Source organism: Sminthopsis crassicaudata, chromosome 1, assembly GCF_048593235.1.
Source record: "Sminthopsis crassicaudata isolate SCR6 chromosome 1, ASM4859323v1, whole genome shotgun sequence".
NCBI classification, from domain to species: domain Eukaryota; kingdom Metazoa; phylum Chordata; class Mammalia; order Dasyuromorphia; family Dasyuridae; genus Sminthopsis; species Sminthopsis crassicaudata.
Genome location: NC_133617.1, coordinates 488667092 through 488686598, shown reverse-complemented (window position 1 = coordinate 488686598; position 19507 = coordinate 488667092). Strand labels below are relative to the sequence as shown.

Sequence of the window (19507 nt, the reverse complement as noted above, 5' to 3'; positions counted from 1 at the left end):
CCAGGACAAGAGGATCAAAATCAGAGGATAGCCTGGGGGAGTCTGAGGGGTGGAGGCTCTCTGTCCCATCTCTGACTTCATCATTGGCATCCCAAGGGTCCAGTAAGAGAAAAGAAAAGAAAAATGCAATCCATTTAAGGCAGACTGCACAGGGGGGCACACAGACAGCTCAAGCCCCTCAACCCACTGCCCAGTTACTCCTAGGGCAGAGGCTCCCACAGGAGGACTGAACATCAAAGGAGACAAGGAGGAGGGACAGGGACTTAGCAATCCTGGAGAGAGGCTGAATTCAGAGCAATTCCTAGAGAAAACAGTCCGGGAAGGGGAAGGAAGTCCAAGGGACCAGCCCTTAAGCTCTGCCCTTTTCCAGGTTTCAGCACCAAAAGAAATGCAATGGGAGAGCAGGTTCAATAAGTAAGAATTACCTAGACACTAGACTGGTCTCTCAAAGGAAAAGGCTTCATTGTCATATAAAGCAGCATCAGGCTGGTCTAAGAAGGTATTCCAGGATGGATTTTTTATAGGGAAAGGTAGGGGTTGGGGGGGAAAGATGGTTAGACCCTCTTAATTACTGACCAGATTTTGAGCAAAACAAGCAATATGGACATATAACAGCATTCGTGCTTCCTAGCATTCTGTTTATCAGATCTAAGCTCCTTGCACCTGGTTGTGTGGTTAACTGTGTCCTATTTACCACAACCCATGTCCCCTATACCTGTCCTGGTGGGCAACAGTAACTTATTTTTCTTCCCCTACCCCCAACTATAAATGGAGGCTCTGTTGGGGCCCATTTCACTATTTTGATTTTAATGGACTGCCCCATGTGTCCTAATAATCTTTCCTTACATAACAAGATAGAGAGACTAAGGATTTTTCTTTTCATGGAGTATTTTCAGAACTTTTCATCCCCCACCAGCTCAAGATTAAGTAGAAATGAATGCTGGTTTTTGTTGTTGTTGTTGTTGTTGTTCTATAGGAGTGACTGGAGTTACAATGTCAATTTGTTTTCCTAGGATGCCTCAACTGGACTTCGTCAGCCTTAGGGCAAAAGTAAAAGCAAGAGGTGACGTTGGATGTAAGGCCAGGACACAAATGAGTAATAAATATAGCCAAAGGGAAAAATTAGAGCTGGGTCTTGGAGCGAAATTGTAGTGGAATTGAAATTGAGACTGAGAAACGTCTCAGGAAGGTGCCTGGTCTCTGAGACAGTTCCCTGGGCTACAGAGATCCTACCTTAGCAGGGAAGAATCAACAACTAATTCATTAATTAAAGTCTTATGTGGCCTTTTTCATCCACTGACTAAGGTTGATTTGTTATAACTGGCTTTATTTCTGCTGCTTGTGTCTCAGCAATTGACAACTCGGATTTTCCAGGAAATAACAGCATTTTCATAGATGGATGATCACAATACAGACCCACATTCTCAGCTCAGCAAGTGAGTTGCTTTTTCCAGAGAATGATAAAGAGGTTCACAGATTCGTTCATTTCTCTTCCTTGTTATGCCAGCCTCAATCCCAGGAAAAGATAGACTATTTGCTAAATTGGATGTGACCTGATCCATTTATTTTTCCAGGCTTCAGACAATAATAGTCATTGCTAAGGTCAGTTTTCCTGTCCCAATTCTGCAAGTATCTGTGCTCTGAAAAGTGCTGTACTTGAGAGAAATGATTTGGATTTGAGTTCTAGCTATTACTAGAAATAAGTCAGTTGTCCTCTCTAGGTTCAAGTTTTTCTCTTATGTTAAAAAAAAAAAAGGGGGATAGACTAGATCTTCCAAAGCTAGCTCTGAAATTGTTCTGAGGTCCTTTTCATATCTGACTTTCTCTGATCCTGTGATATTTCATGGAAAGAACATTCTCCACTGGGAATTTCCTGACTGAAGGAACCAAAATCCTCTCATTTCAAGGGGATGAATGTTACTTTGGTTAGAAGTGTAAGGGACCAAGGGTGAAACGTCTACAAATGTACAGGGCCTTGAATGCCAGGGTGGGGAGTTTGGACTTTATCTCCTAATGGTTGGTTGTAGACTCTTTTATTCTTTCTGTATTTTCTCTCTTGATTCACCCCTAAATCCACATAGATAAGTTTGTAAAGAAAAATTCAGACATTTAGTTGTTAACTCATTATAAGAAGTTTGGTTTTTCCGATTCCAAATCCATTATAAATCAGAACTAGGAGTCAGAGTCTCTTGGGGATATGACTAGGGCTCAGAAGTTCTGGGCATGGTGTAACCTTGGCTGAATTCCCCTCTTTGATATTTTGATATTTTTTCCTCTGAGAAATGGATGAAGTGGTCTCTCAAGTCCCGTTTCAGTCCTAATAGCCAAGGACCTTCTGCATTGTTGGCATCTCTAGTTATTAGAGTCATGTCCCATCATCTGCAGTTTGCCAGGCTGACTTCTTCTGACTTCCTCTGCCATATTGGTCTTGGTCATTTTTTTCTCCAGGGGTTCTCAGAACAGTTTTGCTATTGAGATGGAGGACTTCATGACCCCTGGAAAGTTCAGGACCTAAAATAACAAAGATGATCATCAAGGACAATTTGGGGAACTCAGGAGAAGGTTGGGGTTTTAGCTATGGGTGGGAGTCTTTTCAGACCATGGTGTAAATCTATTGTTTTATATCTAATTCAAGAAATAGCCTATTGGGGTTTATGAGAGGCATAGTCATAGAATCATGGATTTAATACTGGAAGGGAACAATGAGATGATTCAAACCAGTTCCACTTGTTCAGTGATGAAGAGAGCCATCTATACCCAGACAGAACTGTGGGAACTGAGTATGGAGCACAACATAACATTCTCACTCTCTCTGTTGTAATTTGCTTGCACTCAGTTTTTTTTTTCCTTCTTGGTCTGATTTTTCTTGTGCAGTAGGATAACTGTATGTGTGTGTGTATATATATTTGCAAAATTTTATGCAAAACATACCCATGCAGATGCTTTGTAAATAAAAAGCTTTAATAAATAATAAAAATAAAGACTGGAAGGGACTTTAGAAATTATTTAATTATGGTGTGATAAGAGTCAGGAGACTTAGATTAATTTCTTGGCTCTGCCACCCATTTGCTGTTTATTTGCTCTTTAACTTGCAAGTTACTTTTCCTCTTTGTTTCTGTTTCTTCCTCTGGAAAATGACAGGGTTAGACTAAAAGATTTCTAAGTTTCTGAATCAATCATCACACAAGACTTGAGACCTGAATATATAGTCTTGTTATAAAAATCATATCTAATTTTAAAAAATGTTTTGGTACCTTTTATTTTTACACTGCTTTCATTTCCAAATACACACCTTCCTCTCCCCTCCCCACTGGTCATCCCTTGTGAGAAAGTTTAACAGAGAGAAAAAGTGGTTTAGCAAAATTAGCCATACATCAATCAAGTCTGACAAAGCATTCCATATCTCTAGTCTTCCACTTTTGCAAAATAGGAAGATACAAAACATTGTTGAATACATTGTGACATATCACTTTTTAGTAAACATTTTTCCCCTGCCACTTTGATTCAATAATGATTGTGTCATTTCAATCAGGTTCAGTTCTTTGTGACCCCATTTCAGGTTTTCTTGGCAAAGAGAGTGGAGTGCTTTGTTATTTCCTTCTCCAACTCATTTTACAGACTAGGAAACTGAGACAAAGAGGGTTGAATGACTTGCCCAAGACCACATAATTAGTAAGTGTCTGAGACCAGACTTGAACTCAGGAAATTGATTCAAAGCACAATGCTCTGTTGCTCTATCTACTGCACTACCTACCTGCCTTTTTCTCTGGCTAATTTTCAGTTATTGCTAATGTAATACTTGAGACTATGATATTCCATGATAGGTATACACCACATTACAGAATATTTATACTCCAATTTTTTTTTGTAGGAGAGGATATATACCTGTGTTTTCACTGATATAAGGAATCTCTAGTGAGGAACCTCCCTTGAGTTCTGCAGATCATTTTGAAATCTATATATAGCCTTAGAGAAGAGTTGTCTGAGACACAAGGGTTTAGTGATTTGTCTAGAATCGTACAGCATGGAGATGGGACTTGACATATTCCCAACTTTCAAGTTAGCTCTTTATCCAATAAACTATAAAGCTTTCTTTTTTGAGGCAGGGTGGATCTGATCCTATGATCACATTGGTGGAGTGAATATCTAGAGAGAAAATTTTCCTTTCTTTACCCATGAAGAGGCAACATGGTATTATGAATTAATGGCCAACTTTGGAATCAGAATTAAAGTTTTGTCTCTCACATATAGTGTCTGTGTAACCTTGGATCAGTCATTTAATATCATAGTAATATCTCAGGCAACTCTATAAATTACAGATCTATGCCAAAATAATACTGATTTTAAATACTGGGACCACTTAAGATGATGCTTGAGATTATTAAGAGCATTGTGCAGGTGGAGGGGACTGTGACTAGAAAACTGCACATGTCTTTATAGGCATAGTGGATGTATGTGTTAGTTTTGCTGAATTACTTAAGAAAAAATCTTTGTTACAAGGATTGGCTCAGAGTTTCTAGTTTTTTGTCCCTTGTAAATGAATGTCCTATGAAAACAGTGAGTATCCATAAACTGTTTTAAAGCACAGTGAAAATCCCCAAACGTAATCCAAGCCGTACTCTTCTGTTCTGTCTAGGCTCAGCCAAGATGTGCAATCAAGGGGTTAGCCCTATGAGCTCTTCACCCAAGTGCACTCAGTCTTTGCTACACTATTTTCAGGACTTCCTGCAGCTTATTTAATGTTTCATGCTTTCCATTTTATCATCATCCCCTTCCTCAGCCCTGCAGAATCCTCTCTTCAGGCTACTCTCCCGGAGGGAGCTCCTGGAGCTCCTGGAGGTCAACAATCTGACCTTTACAGGAACTGCAGAGAAAGCTTCCTCCACACCTGCTGATTCACCACTACCATCATCAGAGGCTGGTTTCTGTCCACAGCAGAGCCAGCATTAAACTGTCTCCTCCCATCTGCTGACCCATTAAAGTAGCTGTGGAGCAACTGGCCCTTGTCCTCCCTTGAAACCATCAAAAGCTTCAGTCAGTTTCAACCTGGCCACTCATGAGGAAAGACAACACATTAAGGAGGAAACTCAATTAAGTACTTTTGTTTTGTTTGATATCACACTTCTTGCAAACTCACAAGAAGTGCTAAAAGCAATCCTATCGAGCCATGGTGACCAGCTAATGAGCTGTGGGCTGTGGATCTTTGCAATAAGCAGGGGAAGGAATCCCTGCCACCCCAACTGAGACGGACCTCTGAGGGTAAGGGAGAAACAAAGACTGGGGAAGAAGGGAAAAGACAGAATTTTCACTGAAATTCTCTATCCTTAATAAACAATGTTCCCAAAGTTTCTCTTTAGATTGAGTCACTTAAACCTGGCATTTAAAAGTTAGCAAAAACTAAGATAAGGTGTTAGCTGGAAAGTGTGGAGGCTGGGAACAAAGAGCAGGGTGGATAAAGGAGGAAGGAGGGAGGGCCGTTTGTGCTTTTCTGGGCCTGGGAGGCAGGTGTGATGAGGATTCACTCAGCATTTACTGGGCAGGACAGTGAGGGTGGTCAGCAGGATGAGATGGGGCTGATGACATACCTCCTCAGAACCTAGGCCTTCCTTGGACTGATTTTCCTGAGGTGTTTTGCTAAGCAAAGTTGGGATGTACTGAGATAATGAGAAACCTAGTTTTGAGCCTCTATCTTGGCCTTTTTCTGGGGGAATGAATGGGACCCAAGTGTGTGTGAGATTGTTTGAATTATATAAGTATTGGGAGAAAGTGTATTACCCTCCCTGACTTCCCCTGGGTTTTTATTCATGGGGTCTACCTTTCTTCCATCCCTGAACACTTCCTCTCCCATTATCCCCCAATAAATCACAAAAGCCTCAAGCCAAATCTTTAGGCACTGGGTAGCAAAACAACAACTAAGACCCAGCATCCCAGGCCTAATACCTGAGTTAGTTTCTTTCTGGATGGCTTCAGCTTTCTCAACAAGTCCTCAGCAAAGCCAGGATACCTGAATCCTAGGCCCAGGCCTGCCACACTCTCTAACGGTAAGAAACCAAGGCAAATGATTTGTTCTTTTGGAGATTTCCTCATTAATGTAGTGCTCCCTATGTGTAGAGGGTCACAGACTGTGGGGGAACTCTGGGTGAGGTATAAGACCTTCAGCCCAGAGGGAACTGCTGACAAATGTTTGGTTCAATGACAATGTCTGGTTTGGCTCCCCATCCCCCCATAGGGCTCTGGCCGTCCTGAGAAGTCAGTGACAACTTTTGTGGAGACTAAAGCAGAGTGATACTAGGTGGCAATCTACACACAATAGTAAATTGTTTATGTGGTCCCATGTGCGCAGTGTTGTTTTTGTTACATTATAAAAAGGGGAAAGCCCTTAAAATAAACAGATTCCATTTTCCCACCATCCTTTGGAGTGCCGTCTCATCACTTCTCCACTAGGAAGGTATATTTTAATCACCCCAGTGTGGGGGCTCTAGAAAGCAAAGGTACATTTTAATTACCCTGGCACGGGGGCTCTGGAAAGCAGCAGGACACAACACCTATGTGTAATGTTTTTCTCTAAAATATAATGTTCTCCCGGAGCAGATTTCTTGGGGGCTTCTGGGAGCAGCCTTAGTTTCAGTTGTGTGTAATAATCACCTCAAATGCAGCCAGGGATCAAAAGTCCAAATCCTTTACTGTCTCTTTCCAAATCTTATCTCCTTCACTTGGGGCTTGGCTAGTTTTCTGGAGGCTTTCCGGAGCTTGGTTTCCGTGTTCTCCACAGGACAGCCTGCCACCACTTCTCTGTCTTCCTTCGTTCTGCCCGACTTGTGAATCTCCTTGACTGAATCCTGACTCTCTGAGTCTATCAAAATCCTCTTTGGCTCTGAGAGCTTCTTGCTTATATGCTGCTGAGTACATACCAATCATTATATCACTAGGAAACCAATCTTTGTTATAGGATTAAATCAATGCTAAATTAGATTTAGCCATTGTCTCCTCAATTCCACTCAGTACCTTGTTTCAAGTTCTGGCCCATAACATCTCCTTGTACAGTCAGATCAATCATACTGAACCATGCTAAATTAGATAATTATTGTCTCCATCAATTCTACTATCTTAGTACTTTGTAAGAATCATAATACCTATGTATGATATTTCTCATACTGGTATAGTAATTGGGAAGGCACAAATGCAGCATGGTATCTGCCTTCTGAGAGTTTGGTTTTATAGGGGGAAGTTCATATATGTATACATTTAATTGATACAAATGAAAGCATGAACTAAAAGTGCACCAGACTACAAAGTGTTAGGAGGTCAGATGAAGGGTCATTACGTCCAGCTAGAGGGACTGAAAAAGGCTTCATGGACAAGGGAACATCTGAACTAAAATCTGAAGGATGCAACAGAGCATTGTCAACATGGAGACATGGGGAGGCCTAGAGGATTTTCAGGTACAGAGAAAATGACCAAAGGCACAAGGAGGGTGAATGTTACTTTGGTTGGGAAGCAGAAAGGACTAAGGGTGAAAAGTCTACAAATGTGGAGGACTTTGAATGCCAGGGAGGGGAGTTTGGATTTTATCTCCTAATGGTTAGTTCTAAACTCTTTTCATCCTTGGCTATTTTCTGACATGATTTGCTCCTAAAGGTAGATGATTCCCAAATCTTCCTCATTATTCCTAATAAGCTTTTTCTTCAACTCCACTCTCTTATTACCAGATATTTATGGTGGCTCTTGTAGCTCAGCATGTCAAACTAAAATAATCACTACCCCACCCAAAACAAAGGCTCAGCTCATCCCAGCAGTGATCTCTGACCCCTCACTTTTCCTCCACATACTCTTCTTCAGTTGTTGGGGATATCCCTTAAATTTGTTGGCTTTGTTCTAAAGCAGAGCCACCTTTCAAAAGCTCTGCTCAGATGGCTCCGCCTTCCTGAAACTTCCTTTTCATTCCAGCCTAAGGCCTCTTTGCCCTTTTCCCTTGCTGAACGACTCAGTTTGCTTCTCTCCTTGGCCACCATCACTACTCATATCATAGAATACTTCTGGGCGCACCTGTCACATTGCCCCCAGAATCAAAACCATTTGCACCTAAGTGGAGCAATTCAGGAGAATCACTGGTGCATTTGAGTGGCCTAAGACTTCTCCTTTTCAAGATATTTGGGGAGTGGGGAAGGTTAAATAAATAAATAAACAAACAAACGAAGCTCCTATAATAAACAGTCCAATTGTGAGATGGACTGGTTTGGGGGAAAAGCTTCTTAAACTGATGGGTTTAACACCATGCTGGGTTTCATAACAATGTGGGGGGATCATAAAATTATGATTTATCATCAGCAAATATTTGATTTATATACTTATTCCATATACCTAACTACTTGGGTTATGTAAAATTTTCTTCTCAGGTGAAAAGGGCTTGTGAGTGGAAAAAATTTAAGAAGCTGTGGTTAGAAGATTAAAGGAGGCCCTTCAGGCCTGGACTATCTATATTTTTCTAAAAAATACAGTACTATATTTAGTGTTTAAAATCACTCAACTAAAATGTGATCTTCAAGGAAAGTTTTAATGTTTACTCTTCACAACAAATATCAATCAGCCATACAAGAAATCTAACACACAGGGCATCTGGGTCCGAGCATATAGAAACTTGAAAAAATGAATCTTGCTCCTCCTTGGTAATGAAGTAATGAGATATGATGATGGTGGGAGAGGTGTAGAGAGAGGGATGAGAATGGAAGTTGGACGTGAGGAAGACATACTTAGATGGACTCAGATGTGAGAATCTGTTACTGGAAAATCTTTTCAGCTATGATGTTGTCTTGTATTATACTTTTCTTTAAGCTTTCCTCTAAGAACTGTTCTCTACTCCATTTGTGATCATCAGATGGAAAAGACAGAACTAGGGTAGCTAGGGCTTAGAGATGAGGGGGCTCAGGGAGCCTGAGAGGACAGCTAACCTAAGGTCTTCCAATTCTTAAGATTCAGTTCCATCTCTAGCATATGGGACTCCAAGGTCCTGTAGGACAACTGAGAAGGCTGGAGCTGAAGGCTACAACTTTTGAAGAAGAGACAGATGGAGTCCAGGTAGCAAATACACAATGGGCTGAAACTTCCTGGACACAGGCTTTCTGGAAAATGCAGAGGAATGGGACACCTGACACTTGTCACAAAGGGAGCAAAGGCTTTTGCCATTTGGACAGTTTCAGTTACATTGGATCCTGCAGACCCTCACTCTTCTGAGAGATCCTGAGGATGTAGTCCTAGCCTCATCCAATAATACAGGCCCCAGAGTAGGAAGACCCAGGTGTACCAGGCTGAAAAGTTGGCAGCTCCTTACAGAGAAAAGACAGGGAGAGTGAGAAGAGTAGAGAGGGAAAGAGAAGATGAGGGGAAGAGAAAGATAGAGACAAAGAGACAAGAGAGACAGACAGAAGGAGGAAGGAAAGAAGGAAAAAAGAGAGAGAGCTCTTCATGGGTTACCCAACATGGGAAAGGCTTCCTTCCTGGGCCAAAGAAGGTGAGATGACTCCCTTAGTGCCCAGTCCAACCTCCCCAACAGCAGAGAATGTACCCAGTGGGGCCAGCCCCCGATTCAGATGTAGCTACAAGTACTTTGGAGAGGCTCCTCAAGGTGGAGGTTAAAAAAATGGTAAATCCTTCTCTGGGAATGAGACTAAGGTTGTAATGCTTCTTGGTGCATCCTGTTAAGTAAAAGGAAATTTCCTAGGAAGCCAGGTTGATCAATAAGGAGGAACAGCCTCAAGGAGATGAATGTCAAAGAGCTTTTTGTATTGAGACAACAAGGCAAAGGGGATGGAGGAAGAAGAAAAAATATGGATGGGTCCTGGCTACAGACCAGAATTGGAAAGAACTTTCCCTGTGGAGTGAGATTAATGTGACAGAAAATAACTCTCTTAACCCAATCAGCCTTCAAAGGTACAAGTTCATACTAAGCTCAGGCAGACCAGACTACAGAATCACCTTCCTCTGCCAGTCTGGGTCCAGATAAGGCCAAATGGAGAAAGGCAACCTTTTCCAAAGGGAGCCACTTCCTGTGACAGACCAGAGCAAAGGGTGATTTCACCAGGAGAGTTCAATCTTGGAAGTGAGTGTGAGAGTCAGGATGCCTGGGTTCTGAACCAGAAAAACCAAGTTCTGAAGGTGTCGTTGGATAAACTCACACATGCCAAAGGGATGAAATGCTTGAGGGCTGGATGGCTAAGGTCCAAAGCAGAAAGGAAAAAAGGCTTGGAGGAATGACTCCTGAGATCTAAGCTCAGCTGACAGCACCATGGAAACCATGCAGACCTTGGTCCTCCAACCCTGTAGCTCAACCAATAGATTGTAGAAGTGGGGGAAGCTGGATGCAGGTTGCCTCAGCTAATGTAGACACGGTGGAAGTCATGCGCCCCAAAAGCCGCATTACACTTGGGGCATTTTCTCTGGCGGGCCTCGTAGCGGCCCCGTACGCACTCAAAGCAGAAGACATGAAAGCACTTGGTGAGGACAGCATCCTTCTTCCGGGTGTTGCAGCAGGGGCAGGTTAGCCGGGCCTGGGACACAGGGCATGAAGAAGGGTTAGCCTTGGTCAGTCAGCCCATCACTGTGTTTTTTGCCTCCCCAAGCCCCAAACCTCTCCTCCTGTCTCCAAGTAAGAACCTCCAGGCTCTGCCTCAGCCTACGCCACCCTGCCTGCTCACCTTGTACTCCTTGATTTCCTCCTGCAGAATCTCATCAGCATCAGCATAGACTTCTACCTTCTTCTGCTTCTCTAGCTTCCGCCGAAGTCGAGAAATGTCCTCCTACGGTAAGGGCCCCAGGGATTAGTACCTAAAAGCCCTGCTCCTCACACCATCAGTCTAAGGCCCCATGCCCTATGGCTCTAGCCTCACCTGGGCCCTCTTGAGGTTGAAGCTTTCCTTCTCTCGGGCCGCTCGGCTCTCGGCCAGACAGGGCTGGATTTCCCGAAGCCGGCTCTGCACGTGTTCCAGCTGGACCTTGAGGTCCTCAGCCAGCTGTGCTGCTTCTACTGCCTAGGGGGCAGAGAACAGATGGTAAATGAACTGGGAGGGGGAGGGGGAAGTTCTGAGAGAAATTTGGACCGTCACTCACTCGGCCCATGCTCTCACCTTCCTCTTGTTAAGTTCCAGGGCCTGGCTCCGTAGGGTTAGCTCCTTCTCCACACTCCCCAGGCTGCCCTGAAGAACTCGCTCCTTCTCTTCTAGCTTCTGTACCACCAAAAGCTGAGCATCCACCTAGGACACGAGAAGACGGCACCCAGGGCTCGGTGACTTTCTGACCTCACTTATGGTTCCCCCTCTTTATCCCCTGCCAGTGTCTGCACCTGAGATTTGAGGCCCAGGACCTGCTCCCCCAGCTCATCCTTCTCTTCCCGGAGCAGCTTATGAATCTGGTTGGACTTGATTCTCTCTGACATTAGCTTGAAGTTGGCGTCATCCTTTTCCCGCAGCTGCTGTATAAGGCGACCATTCTGCTCCTGCATATCCTCAAAAGCCTGCCCAGTCACATCCATCTCTGAGAGCAGCGCCTCCTCCTCCTGAGGGGATATATCCAGGGTTGGTTTATGGAGTAAAGGGGAGGTGCGGGAAGGAGAGGAACAAATGGACAACTTGACTTCCACACCTGCTTGGTGGCCCCGAGTTTGCGCTGCAGATGCTCAATCTGTTCCTCTGCCAACCGGATCCTTCGCAGAGCATCCTCATCTGCCAATTTCTTACTCTCTTTCCTTTCCTTCTCTTCCAAGTCCCGGATCCGGCCCCGAAGCTCATCTACCTGTGGCAGGTACAGGGACTAAGTCTGGGGAGAAAGATCATTGCTGGCCTGAACTTCTCACTACCATCTGTGGCTTTTTCCTTTTGTAGAAATGTAACCCAGAAACACAGAAAATCCCAGAAAGGACAATTATTCTTGACCTGCCCAAGATATACTTACTCTTTCTCAGACATACTTCAGAATCCAAGTGAGACCATTTGCTCTCAGGACAGTAAATAACCTTAACTGTCCTTATCTAGCCTGTCGAGGCTAATTTTGGCTTCTCCTTTCCTACCTAAAATTTGGAATCTAGTCAAAGTAGTTGCTCCTACTCCATCAACAAGTCTGTCTTTCTGTGATTTTTTTTTTTTTCTGTGATTGATTACTAATCATCACCTTTATACTTTATCTTCTGCTGCTGCTACCAAAACCTCCTTAGAATCATTACTGAATCTAAGGGCTGGAATAGATCTCAGAGGATACCTAGTGTAGCCCTTGCCTGAAATGAAAAAACCCTTCAGTAATATACCTAACAAGTGATGGAAAACTCATTAGCTATTGTCCACTCCAATAATGGACTGCTCAAATTTTAACAAATTTGCTAAAATATGGAAATCTAATTTCTAATGAGTGTCCCATGAGCTCAAACAGACCAAGTACTCTTCTGTACAATAGATGTGAAACCTGTTATCTGTCCTCTCTAAGTACTCTATCTTTCGGTTAAACTTCCCTAATTCCTCCAATGCTTATGGTCCTCACATGCTACGGTTTTTAGCCTTATCACTATTCTGGGTCCTTCCCATGGACACAACTTAGCTTGGGGTCCATAAATGAACACTGAGACTATAAAAGCCCCAGTTCTCTATTCTATGTTGCTGCTCTTGCAGCCTAAGATCCCAATGAGCCTTTTTGGTCAAATCAAAGTGCTTCAAACAATGCCCACTCTGGCTGATGCTGAAATGCCCTCTTCTCCTTCCCCAAAGGACAAAATAGCTTTGACCCCCCTCACTTCAGTCCGCAGCCATCCCTCTCATCTCTCTCCCTGGTTGTCGGGAGCTCTCCAACCCCACTTGTTCCCCCCAGTCTCTATCACCTCAGCTTTGGCCTTGCGCTCTGCAGCCATCAGCTGCACCTTGTCCCTCTGCTCCTTGGGGGCGGACTTGTACATGTCCAGCAATAGCTTCATCTCCTTCTGACTTTCTTGGGCCTTCCTGGGCAGGAAAGAAGCCAAGTTGGAGGGGAAAGCAGATTTTGTGAGAAGGAAGATAGGGGGAAGGAGTGCAGGGAAGAGGAAGAGACCAGAGTGTGAGGGAGATTAGCAGAAAGAGCAAAAAGAGGAAGGAAGAGGTCCTAAGGAAGAAGCAATCAAGGTATTAATACCTGTCAAGCAGGGACTGAAGCAGAATGGAATATCTATGACCTTGAGAGCCAGAAAATCTGACCATCTACTCCAACTGAAAATGTGGCCTAGAATGGACAGGTGACTTAATCAAAGCTGTGCAATGAATGATGGAATCAGAACTAGAATCAGAACAAACCAGGGCTAACTCTGAGCATTACAATCCTCCAATTATTGCACATTTATTTACCTTAGAGATGATAAAGATGACAGAACAAATGCAGAAGGAAGTGGTAGGGAAGACAGGGCTTGGGAGAAGAGGGTAAAGAGTAGAGGTGGTTCTCACTTAAGCTCCCCTCGAAGTCCCTTGAGTAATTCAGACTCCTTCCTCTTACTCTCCTCAGCCTTGGCCTTGTCTCGATCTCCCCTTGAGGAAGAGGAGGAGGAAGAGGATGTTGGGGTCCCAGATGCTGGCCCTTCCCGGTCCCGGGGCTCTCGTTTTCCTCGAGGCTCAGTCTCCCGGCTCCTGGAAGCAGGGGTTTGGGGTGCAGGGTGTGGAGTTTGGGCCTGAGTAAGAGGTATCTCCTCTTCAAAAGAGGGCTCTTCTTTCTTCACCACACTAGCTGTAGAAGCTGTGGGAGTCACTGGGGCTGACGACGACTCTTTTTTGGCCTCCTGGAGAACAGTTGGCCCCGACCCAGAACTCTCCTCTTCTTTCACCGGGGCCAGTGTTCCCCCTACTCCTGATCCCTGATCATCAGAGGCAGTCTGGGATGGGGCTGAAGGGCCTGAGCCGATAGTCTGTGCCCGGAGCTATGAGAACCCAGAAAAGAGAGAGGTGTCAGGGATATAGGGTCTTCAGAGTGCTGAGCTCTCATTAAAGGTTGTTTCATCTAAGACTTGCCAGTCCCCTCTTCCCTCTCCATCCATCACATATTCCAGTCCATCTACTTCTAATCTAATACTTTGTTGGCCCCATCAAATACGATAAATAAATATTCAGTGCCTCTTTAGTGCCAGGCACTATGCAACCCACACCTCCATAACAAATCACATTCCTACAACAGTTTTATAATTACAAAGCACTTTCCTCACATCCACTCTGTGAGTAGTGAAAACATTATCTCAATTTTAAGGTCATGAAAAAATCTCAGAAAGGTAAATCAGTGACTTGTCTGGGGAGCACAAAATTAGTTTAGTGGCACTTCTCCCTACTGATACAACCTCAACCATGTCCCTTACCTTGCCAATCTCCGCCTGCACCTCTCTCAGCTTCCTCTTATACCGCTGTGCATCACCCTTCAGCTGGTGGTTGTGGTTTTGCAGGCTGCTGATGAGGTGACGCATCTCCCGGTTAATGGGCCCTATGAGGAAAAGTTTGAGGGAGGGAACTTAAAGGTGATAGCAGAAGCTCACTTGGCTTGCATACTCAAACTTTCATTTCCCCTCAAAGTGGCAAATAGGAAGAAGTCACATAAGTCCAGAAAGCTCAGAAACTACTACCAGACATATGGATATACTCTGATAGATCTTAAACTACTTTTGTACAGATCTGTATTAGCTGATTCTCAAAAACCTCTGAAGGGAAGCGAAAACCTTACTTTTGTCGCCTTTTCAGCTAGTGAAATGATTCACAGGATGTCACAGATAGCCTCAAAGCTGGAGCTAGAAAAAGCAGACTTCTTGACTTTGAGTCTTTATAATATATGCTGTCTCAAAACCTAGGTGAACCTCTGCTGATACCATGGATCCTCTAGATTTCCAGCATTCCTTACCTGCCTGCTCATTGGCTGCTAGATTCTGCTCAAATTCGATCCGAAGCATCTCATATTCTTTTCGCACCTGGGCTAATGTGTCTTCTAGTTGAATCACTTCAGTTCGAAGTTTCTTTTGCAGACTCAGTTCATCACTCTGTCCATGATCAAAAACACAGAAATTAGGAGGTAGAGGCCAAAAAAAACCCATCTCCTTTACAGAATTTCCCAACCCAATGCTGGGAAACCAGGTTTCCTAACTGTGAATCCATTGCTCTTTACAATATATGCTGTCCTACCTTTAGGTTAAGCTGTAAAGATACCATGCATGACCCTATTCCCTTCAAAAGGAAGTTCAACTGGGGCAGTTAGATGGTAAAATAGATAAAAGTCAGGAAGACCAGAGTTCAAGTCCAGCTTTAGACATTTAATACTTTCTAGTTGTGTGAATCTAGACAAGTAAGTCACTTAACCCCAATTGCCTCAATCCAAAAAAAAAAAAAAAAAAAGCCCAACAACAACCACCACCAAATTCCCTGCTCTGCTATAAAGTTTAGGCAGAGTGCAATTTAATTTCTTTCCAGATAGAAAAGGAGAATTTTTGGTTAAACATTCTACCTTTCCACCAGTAAATGATAAATCAAAAAAAAGAAAAAAAAAAAAAAAAAAAGCAACACCACCACCACCACCACCACCACCACCACCCTACTTCATCTTCCTCTCTCCACCTATCCACCTTTCTGAGGAAAGAGTTAAGTCTCTACATTTAAGAAAAACACACTGAATTTTAGGCAGCATGTCAGAGAAAAACACTGATGTCTAATTACAAATATTTAACAACTATACAAATTCACTCTTTTTCACAGCTAGTTCTTATTCCCTTTACTTAGAATGGAACTGGTTGATATGCATCAGAATACTGACTCTGCTTTTTTCCTTTCCTCATCCTACTTCCCCAGATGCTATGGTACAGCAAAGGCCTAGAGTCCTCATCTCCACTGTAAATGGTGCTCTGGGGCTTTCCTGGGGGATAGAAGGAAAAAAGATGACTTAGGCTAGGGAACAGAGGAGGAGCTTGTCATAGCCATTCTGTCTTACCTCCATGTGCTCAATGTGCCTCAGATGGGAGTTCTTGGTAGCAAGGAGGAGCCCCCGGGCCTCATCCAGCTGGGTCTTCACTTGCAAGGATTCGTTGTAGAGCAGAGAGAACTGGGCCTGGAGCAGTCGGTATTCCCCAGTCTCTCTGACCACTTCTTCAGGCAGGCTCCGAAGGGCCACCTGGGGAATGGAAAAGGGGAACAGAATAATAAAATCCTGCAACAGTTAGTCCAAATCCTTTCCCACTTTAAGAAACTGCTCTCTGAAGTGACCTCTTCTTTTTATCTCTTCTCTCCTACCTGGCCCGCCCCTCACCTTGAGCCGCTCATTGCTGCGCACAGCACCCTGAAGCTCGGCTTGAAGCTTTTCTAACTCGGCCATGCGGCTATTAGCCAACTCTTGGTTCTCTTCCAGCTCAGCATTCAGCATCTCAAACTGGGCCAGGGTGGCAAGAAAAAGGAAAAGATAGTGATAAATGAGCAAAAGCACAATCAAAATGGGACCTTGAAGAGGTCCAGGGCTGGGAAGGGTGCCCCTAAAGGAATCATGGGTAACGGCAGACTAGTAGCTCACCTTCTGCATACTGAGCGTGATTTGGCCCCCCTGGAAACTCCCTGAGCTCCCTGACACATAGTAGCCGGAATTGAGCTAGAACAGAATAAAAAGAACCAGAATCTCAAGAGTCTAAAAAGCAACCCACTGACCACCCCTTTATCCTTTCCCAGTCCCTACCTGCTCCAGAGCCTCAGCTAGATGCTTGTTGAGTTTTTGCTCCCGTTTGCGCAATTTCTCAATGTCCCACTGCAGATCCTCTACTGAAGTCTCCATCTCTAACACCTTGGTCTCTGCTGATGTCACCTTATCTTGGAGTTCTGAGTACTATGGAAGTAAGGAGCAAGGGGTGGGAAGGGTGTCCTCTTGGCTCCTCCCCATGATTCATCAATGTGTCCCCAGTCAGCAGTCTTACTTCCAGAGAGATTCGGTGGTGCTTCTCCTGCAGCTGTGTAGTCAAGTCCTGTAGACGCCTATTGTCCTGGCCAAGCTCCCTGGTTAAAGTCCTAATTCCTTCCCCGAGAGACTCACATTCTCCTGAAAAGTTAGGGATTGATGAGAGGGCAGTGGCAACCAGAAGAAAAAGCTAAGAGCAGAAAACATACTGTATGACAAAAAGTTCCTAAAAAGAACTGGGAAATATCTGCAATAGGTCTGATATAAGGAGACATACACATACACTTGCTGCCCAATAAAAACTGATATGCCCCAGTTCTGAATAAAGAAAGAGGGCTGAGTGCTCCTGAGGTCACCTCTGCTTTGAACTCGATGACACAGTTCTTCTACTCGCCGATGCAGGCGATCTGAGGCCTCTACCACTCTGGACACCGCAGCCTTGGAGAACTCCATGCGACCCTGGAGCTGAAGTTCTACCTCTTCACTACTGCTGGCTCCCAGCGCTGCCACAAAAGCCAAAGCTGGCTCACTCAGCGGGGGCCGAAGCTGCAGGACGGGCAGATCTGTAACAGAGATCCAAACGTGACTGTCGCATTTGGCATAAACGTGCAGAAAGGTGTTAAGAGCAATACTGACAAGAAGCAGGGTTCTAAACAAAGTGTGGTGAATCAAACTCTATTAGAACTATCATATGGGCCCTTTATTATTAATAACATATGTTATTTTAAAATTTGTGCAGTCTCCTCCCTTGATCATGGTCACTCTGCTCGTCACTTTCCTCAGGCTTTTTTGAGCTCTCTACGACCAGTCTCACCTCTTCTCTCTGTGGTTCCTGGTTCAGGCAGAGGGGCTCCATTAGGTTCGATGCCATCTTGGGTTCCCGGTTCCTCTGTCCTAGAGAGCAATTCTCCTCGTCCCTCATGTCGTCGGAGGAGGACTTCTACAGTTTCATCCAGCTGTGAGGGAACAACTGGAGAACGTGAATTTTCTGGAGGCTTCAATGGCAAAATTCTCCCTCCCCAAAAGGGGATTATGAAAACTCAGAAGTATTAGCTGAAAAAAGATCTCAAGGAAGAGAAAACTGGTACAGGGTTTGAGGTAGCAGGAACAAGAAAATGAAGCTGCGTGGCTTAAAAGAGGCAAAAAGGGTTCCGGACGGACAGCTGAGACATACCTGGGCCCAATAGCGATTGACAATCAGCAATGTGGCATCATCGGTGGCCTGCCGCTTTTCCAGCTTTTCAATGCGCTCCCTTAATTCGTCTTCACAGGCCTGCCGTTGTTCCAGTCGCTCTGCTAACTTTTTGTTCTTAAACTGCAAAACCTTCAAGTCCATCTCCTCCTGTAGAAAACAAAATAAGAAAAGGAACATATGGCTCAGAAGGAAAGGCCGTCATAAAATGTCAAGAAAAAGAGAACTGGAAAGCAGGGTCCTGCAGAAGATCCCACGAGTCAAAAATCTCACTGTAACTCCTAACTACAGGGCCCCTTAATCATGACAACTGAATTTAGACAGCAGTTTGCATATGATTTCCTGTAAGCTCCCTGACTATCCCATAAAATGGGCACCGCAGACCCCCCCCAAGGGAAAAGTGAGACTAGAGAAGTTGTGACTATCAGAGGTGGGATTCTGAACCAAGTTTTCCTGGCTCCATCCCACCACAAAGTGTTAAAAATATTAACAAAGCGCATCCAGCCAAGAGTCCCGTCATCTCTGCTGGTCGGAGGGGCAGCAGAGGGACGGGCTGAGTGCCACAGTGGTGGCTGTCAGGGTTGGGGGTGGGTTTTTTGCAATAGACTTATATTTAGATAATTGGAATAAGAGAGCAGGTCTGGATGGACTTTGAAGTAGACACAGCTCCATTCTTGGGAGTTGACCTCTTGCAGACCTGCAGCTCCTAGGGCACGGACTGGCTTGGCCCTGGCCAGGTTCCGGACCCAAGTTTCTTGTTTTGAGTCCCAATTTCGGGGTCCTTCCCAACGCCCTGGGTCAGGTGTTGCCGCGGGGATGAGCACCAGGGATGGGGGTGAGGCGTGTGCGGAGGGGGTTGGACGGGGAGCGCGGAGAAGGGTGAGGTAGGTAAAGAGGAGGAGGGGCTGCACTGACCGTGGAGGAGATGCCCCCCAGGCGGATGGGCTCAATAAGGGTGGTCGTGGTCTTCTCCTCTCGATTCGGCTTCTTCTCCGAGGGGCCCGAGCCCCCATCCCCGGCTGCGCGCTTGTTGCCGGCCCCCGACATGGCAGCAAAGAAAGTGGGCGACCCTGGGCGGCTCCTCCTTCACCTGGGGAGAGGCGGGGCCCGGGGAGACTCAGGATTCCGGCGGGGGCGATGAGGCCTTACTCCTTTTCCCCCTCCTTCCCTCTTATCTTTTCCCAGAAAGACAGCTCTCCACATGACCAGAGGCCTCCTCCCCCGGGTCCGGGCCATCAACAGTTCCAGGAGATCACTCACCTGTTCCAGCCTCCACCAAACGCCGCCATGATGTACGTCACCGGATGTCGCATCGAATTCCTCCACAGTGCGCAGGCGCCGAGGAGTGGGCGGGCACGCAGAAAAACTTGTGTGTTTTCTTTTCCTATTGGTCAGAACCTCGAGTTTAGAACT

At 44.9% G+C, this 19507-nt stretch overlaps 1 protein-coding gene across 1 annotated transcript; it reads right to left on the bottom strand.

The window, feature by feature from the left end:
• Window positions 1–8535: 8535 nt before the first annotated feature.
• Window positions 8536–19478, bottom strand: RNF40 (ring finger protein 40). Its single transcript, XM_074281335.1, has 20 exons — window positions 19355–19478; window positions 19010–19184; window positions 18077–18244; window positions 17717–17858; window positions 17259–17465; window positions 16922–17043; window positions 16687–16833; window positions 16528–16602; window positions 16270–16389; window positions 15955–16134; window positions 14878–15013; window positions 14345–14466; window positions 13449–13915; window positions 12857–12974; window positions 11635–11784; window positions 11336–11548; window positions 11121–11246; window positions 10884–11024; window positions 10692–10793; window positions 8536–10544 (listed from the first exon to the last, which is right to left on the bottom strand). The coding sequence occupies exons 2-20, from the start codon at window positions 19139–19141 to the stop codon at window positions 10368–10370; spliced, it is 3045 nt and encodes a 1014-aa protein (XP_074137436.1). The 5' UTR covers window positions 19142–19184; window positions 19355–19478; the 3' UTR covers window positions 8536–10367.
• Between the last annotated feature and the right edge of the window lie 29 nt (window positions 19479–19507).